Source organism: Acanthisitta chloris, unplaced genomic scaffold (genome assembly GCF_000695815.1).
Source record: "Acanthisitta chloris isolate BGI_N310 unplaced genomic scaffold, ASM69581v1 scaffold20211, whole genome shotgun sequence".
NCBI lineage: Eukaryota > Metazoa > Chordata > Aves > Passeriformes > Acanthisittidae > Acanthisitta > Acanthisitta chloris.
The window spans coordinates 34,545-40,383 of record NW_008654616.1 but is presented as its reverse complement, the minus strand read 5'-3'; the positions used below and the strand labels follow the sequence as shown (position 1 = coordinate 40,383).

Sequence of the window (5,839 nt, the reverse complement as noted above, 5' to 3'; positions counted from 1 at the left end):
AAAGAGGCTGCAGCAAAGCAGAGTTTGGTGGTTGACACTCAGCCCTCAGTCTCAGCACATTTCTGCCACGTTGTTTTAGTGCTTGGAGGCTACAGGCATTACAGAAACGTGTCTTCATTATCCTGGAGCCTGGTCTGAAAAGCCCAGATGAATTCTCCATAAGCTGAATAGGAAAGGGTGGAGGAAGGACAGAGCTCCTTGATGTACTCGGTTCTTTTCACAACAAACAAAGCAATCAAATTCTTCCATTATTTATAGTCTAAGGGGTCTCATGCTGAGAAATTTGTAAACAACTGGGAGAGCCCCATGGGAACAGCAATCTGAGGGATTGATTAAACTCCAAAAGGTCAGAGGAAGGGAGTTTGCTTGCTGCTAGTGCAGCTTCAGCCCTTCAGTCTCCCAGGTCAGAGGGTAAATCCATGGCTCATTCCTAGCTCTTCACAAGGAACTCAGAACTGATCTCTGTTGGCTATGGACATGCCACAGGTTATCCAGACTCCTACAAAAGTGCTCTCCAAAGTCTATGATCTGTGTTGGAATTAGGCCCTTAACCAAGGTGAAGTTGCCATTCTACATCCCTTCATAGCATGTGCAGGTGAAAAAGGCAACACTTGCTCCAAACTGTCCTGAAATCATCCAACCCTCTCCCAAAGCTCAGTGCTTATCCCTCCATCTTCTGGGATTTACTGCTCAGAGACTAACCCTTGGCCATCATTCCATGTCTACGAAACTCCTCATTCTTTTTCTTTCTAAGGAACTGAACCTTGGTCACTTGCAACGTAAGATTAGCCCCTAGGGACTGGAACCAAAAATGCCACAAAAAATCTGTGTGTTTTCAGTCCTGAATCACACAGTGAGATAAACAAATGGAAGAAAGGGACATAGGGACCTCACCCAGGAATCACAATCACCAGTCACTTCCTTAGAACTGAGCCTTTTCCAGGTGGCACCAGAATTCTGTGTGGAACCTGAGAGACTCTTTAATAATATGGCTATATAGAGAATTTATGTAGCAAAATATACACATGTTACCATTATATTAGATGTGTTGTCACTAAATAACTGCCAGAATTCCTCATAAACCCTTAGGAGTGGCTAAATTATCTCAGGCCACTTCTCTCAGAGGAGGTGCTTGGACTTGACCTGCAATATTGATCCATTTCGTGCTGAGCCTGTTTTCCTCAGCTCTGCTGAACAGCAATCAATTCTAATCTGAGCCAACTGAAATAAAGAGGCACAAAACCAGCCTGGAAGACCTGACCTGGCTGTCCAGTGTGGCTCCTGACACAGTGGCTGGGCTAACTCGATTTTGGGGAGCCACAAGTATCCAAAAGCAAATGTTACCCCATGATATGAGAATGATGAAAACATTTTTCCTTCTCTCAAGCCTCAGCTTGTTTGGCTCAGCCTCTGGTGCCAGTGTGTTTATAAGTGCAGTATTCACTCTGCTGCAGCATGGTAAAAGCTTTATTTATTACCAATAAAGGGCAGTAATGAGAAATCCATTTGAGGAAAACAGTTCTAATGGAGTTTTCTTTATTGACCTGCATGGACCTAAAAATTATGTGGCTCTTTCTGCCTTCTCTCTTCTCTTTTTGTTTTTCCCTTCAGACAAGAGCAGTGAGTGCATTTGCACTCGAGATCAATTATCAGTTGACCCTTTCAGCCTACACCTTGGGTAGACTTTAGTAGAGACCAACCTACATTGTGAGCACATCAAATCTCATGGTGTCATGGACTGGTTTGGGTTGGAAGGACCTTAAAGCTCATCTCATTCCAACCCTCTGCCATAATACACCAAGTTCTCCGAGCAGATGCAATTCCAACACAAAAAAAAATCCAGCATCTCTTACTGTCTGTGTCTGCCTGTGGCCACTCCAGGCTAGTATTTTCCTATTTTTTTCCCTGTTCAGTATCTAACACTAAATAACTTTCTGCCCACAGATAGCAGCCCAGGAAGGAAACGTGCAGCTCAAAGAGCATCACCCTGAGAAGGCTCTGGGTTATTACACTCTGGCTGTCCTGGCCAGCAGGGACAACCCCAGGTGCCTGCGGCGCAGAGCTGCCTGTCTCATGCACCTCAGGAACTACGAGAGAGCCCTGAGAGACATGGACAAAGTGATCCAGAAGCACAGCAGCAGCAGCCTGAGGACACGTGTGGAGGATCACTGCTCCAAGGGCCACTTGCTGCTGTCCCTGGGCGAGGAGGAGGCAGCAGTGCTGCAGTACATCGAGGCTCTGCAGCTGGACGAGCCCCTGGCACTCTGCAGCATCACCAGGTACCCTGGCAGTGAGGTCTTAACCAGGACATTTCATAAGGTTGCCCAGTCTAACTTTGAAATGCAGCACTATGAAGAGGCCTGGAAAATCACAGACTATGGGCTGAAAATTGATAAAAGTACTGAGCTTCAAAAGCTGAAAGCAAAGCTGAAGCGAGAGGCATCAGGCTGCAGCATACACTGATTCCTCTCTCCTTGGGGATTTGCCACTCTCTTGTTGCTTTCTAGGTTGTTTGGGAGGCTGCAAGAATAAGGGGAAGATGAAAAAGGTGACAAATATGCAATGGATGTGGCACTGACCACGGGACAGCAAGATCAGAGGTAGAAAGTTTCAGGTAGTGAAACAAACTAAGAGAGTTATGACAATAAAGCAAATTGCAGATTTCAGACTTCTTTTCAACTATTGTGCATTATGTAAACTGTCCCTTGTGAAGAATTATATAAACTCTCCCTTGTGAAGAAAGTGTTTTTTCCTGGCTAAACTGAACTAATTTCAGTCCTAGTGAAAAATATTCAAATAACTTGCAGCTTATGAATAATAATCACTTGTTTCCTTGCTGTTATTAGATTATCTTCAACACATACTGTTCAATTAAATGGCCTTGCTTTTATGTGCCAGCCATAAAGATCAGTCAGAAGCAACTTTTGTGACGTGTTAGTGAAGTCTCATGTGTGTTACATCCTCTCCTGACCCACTCCTGCCTGGAAGGCTCTGTCCTGGCCAAAATCTAGTGGATTTGCAAAGATCAGCAGCAGTGTCAGGCAGTGAGGCAGCACAAATGCCAAGTACACTGTTCTACTGCCCCAGGGAACAGTAAAATAATAGATTACATAAGGGATGAGGCTCAACAGAGACAAAACATCCAATCTGTGACTCGTGCCCTGTTATCTGGGTCACACAGCCAGTTGGACTCCAGACTTCACCTTGGACTTCCAGATCCTCAGTCTCAGTTTGCCAGAGCAGACAATGGAGATAATCTCTCCCAGGGGTGTCTGCCAGAGCTGCTAAGTACCATCCCTCACCCTCCTGGATATTCTGCACCAAAGGCAGCACTGGAGCATGAACTCATCAAGAAGTGATCAATGCCCAAGCAGGAGGTTGGGGCTGGAGGCAGCAGCCAAGATGCTAATGTGATTGCTCTGCAGTGCTCAGCACTCATCCCTCACCCTCTGTGGGGACAGCTCTGGGATCAGCCTCTGGCATGTTCTGAAGGGCTTTGCCTGCTCTCCTGTGTCTGATTTCACCTCCTGTGGGGACAGGTAGAGTTGGGACACCCCAAAGGTGGTGCTGAGACACCCATGGGGACTCACCTGTGCAGGGGAGTCCTCAGCTCAGTGTGCAACCAGAAAGGAAACAAGGTGAGGGCCAAAGAACAACCTCCTCTAGTTGTTTTGACTGCTCCAAGTGAGTTCTCCCAGTGTTTTTTGGAGTGTGACAGCACAGAGAAAAACAGAAACTACTACTGAAAACAAAGATTAAAGCAATGCTGAGAACTTCTCTCCTGCTTTGATTGGGATGAAAGGGAAAGGCAACAGTGGCTCTTTGGTTATACTGTTACCTCAAAATCAACATTCCAGAGAGAAACTTCATTCATTAGCTGTGCAACCAACCCCCTGTAACCTTCCAGCTTTTCTTATCTGCACAGTCCTTTTTCTGCCCCCAGAGCACAGGTGGGACTGAGTTTCTTGCCTTTCAAAGTCAGGAACAGTTACTTTGATTTTAATCCTGAGTACTGAATAATGAGCACTTTTTGCCCTTAACTGGCACCAAGATGCTGCAGCATAGTTTATTCAACTCTGAGCTGTAGACAGACACTAACCAGTAACTCTTTTCCCTCCACGAATTTTGTTCCTTTAAAGTATTCTGCAGCCTGAAGGACACAGACAGCCTTGATACACATCATCACCAGGTAATGAATAGTGAGAGAAAACTGAAATCATGGCTGAGAATGTTCCTACTCAAACTGCTCTTGCCAGTCTTCCCTCTATGAAAAACTCAACGTTCCTCTCAACATGAAAGGAAAATCAGATGTAAGAATATTTGCATCACAAATACAGTCAGACAAGTAAACTCTCCTGAGCTCATGCTCTGCAGTCCACAAGGCAAAGAACAGCTCAGACATGATGGCAAAGTGTTTGGAGGTGAATATTCATCTGGAAGCTTTTCCTCAGAGTTCAGACAGAGCTAAGCTTTGAGTTTTTGTGACCTCAAAAGGTTGAATTTCCTTTAAAATCCTATCACTCTCCTTTATTTTTCCTATTCCACTTTGCTATGTGCTCCCAGGTAATAAGAGAATCTAAACACATCAGACAACTTCTGCAACTGCTTCTGGAGCTGTCAGATCTCCTGGGAATTCACCTTCCTGACTTCCAGCCTAGTCCATTGTGCTCCCCAGGTTTGGGCCTTGCTGGAAGAGTGGCTCTGGCTTCCAGCCATGCAGGCCCAGGAACTTTAATGAGTTTCCCTGTGCCTAAGTGAGGACATTCCACTTGACTTGCAGGGGCAGATGTTTCACTCTAATGACAGCTAATCTAAAAGCCATTTCTTCTGCTATCGTTTCCCTGCAGAAGATTAACTGAGTTATCATTGTGCTGCTGCTGCTGCATCGAGCAATTTCCAATCTGCCAGGGCTCTGAGGAGTCTCTGTCACCATTAATTTGATGTGCTACATGAAATTGTCACTGGCACTGCAGTTTGCCTTTGGAGCCTTGGCTGTTTCAGTTGTGTTTCAGCTAAACTGTTCCATGTGTCCTTTGGCTCAGTTGACCATTACTCAGTGGCACCCAGAGAAAAGTGACTCATTATTTAGGAGGCACAGCACTCCAGAGCTGTGGGATTCAGAAGACTCTTTCTCCTCCTGCTCCTGCTGTGGTTTCCAGGAGTGACTTTTTCACAACCATTTGTTCTGCCCAAGGATGCTGCAGACTGCACCTGCCCACAGGTGTGTACAACTGTGTCACCCAAGCACAGGATCAGTGGTTTACTTGCTCCCAAAAGTGCTTGGAGGGGAGAAGACAAACAGCTGATATTGCTGTTTGCAGCTTTCAGCAGTTGGGGATGTATGGGAGCAGGTAGGGAACAAATTGCCACCCCAAACACAAGGTTAGAGAACAAGAACCACTCCCAAAGTGTGTCAGCAGAGAGTGGGAAACAGCCTTGATCAAAGTGGTGTTATTTTAGGTCCCTTACTAATGGACCAGCAGTAGTGCAAGTGTAAACCACCTTCTGTGCTGGTCACTGCCACTGCCCAGTCCTGGCATTCCCTGTGGCCACAGCCTGGTGCCACTGACCCTCTGGGTCCTGCACCTCAGCAGGGGAGTGCAACCTACACATCTAAGACATGTGCAGCTATTTAATATTCCTGCAACCTACACATCTAAGACATGTGCAGATATTCCATATTCCAGTGACTTTATTTGCACAGTTTATCTTCAGCACATGTCCAAAAGCTCCTTGAGGCCTTGGCAAGCTCCCTGTGTGCTCCTGACAGCCACTGAGTTTTGTGTGCAATGCAAAACCTGCCAGATCAGCTGTGTCTCTAGGTGTGTCACCATCCAAC

The 5,839-nt window shown here is 46.0% G+C and overlaps 1 protein-coding gene across 1 annotated transcript in view; it reads left to right on the top strand.

Annotated features, from left to right (window-relative positions):
• Positions 1-2,463, top strand: part of TTC34 (tetratricopeptide repeat domain 34) — a 10,615-nt gene extending 8,152 nt beyond the window's left edge. The window contains 1 exon segment of the mRNA XM_009083610.1: positions 1,945-2,463. Within this exon segment, the coding sequence (XP_009081858.1) occupies positions 1,945-2,463 (519 nt within the window).
• The last annotated feature ends 3,376 nt before the right edge of the window (positions 2,464-5,839 follow it).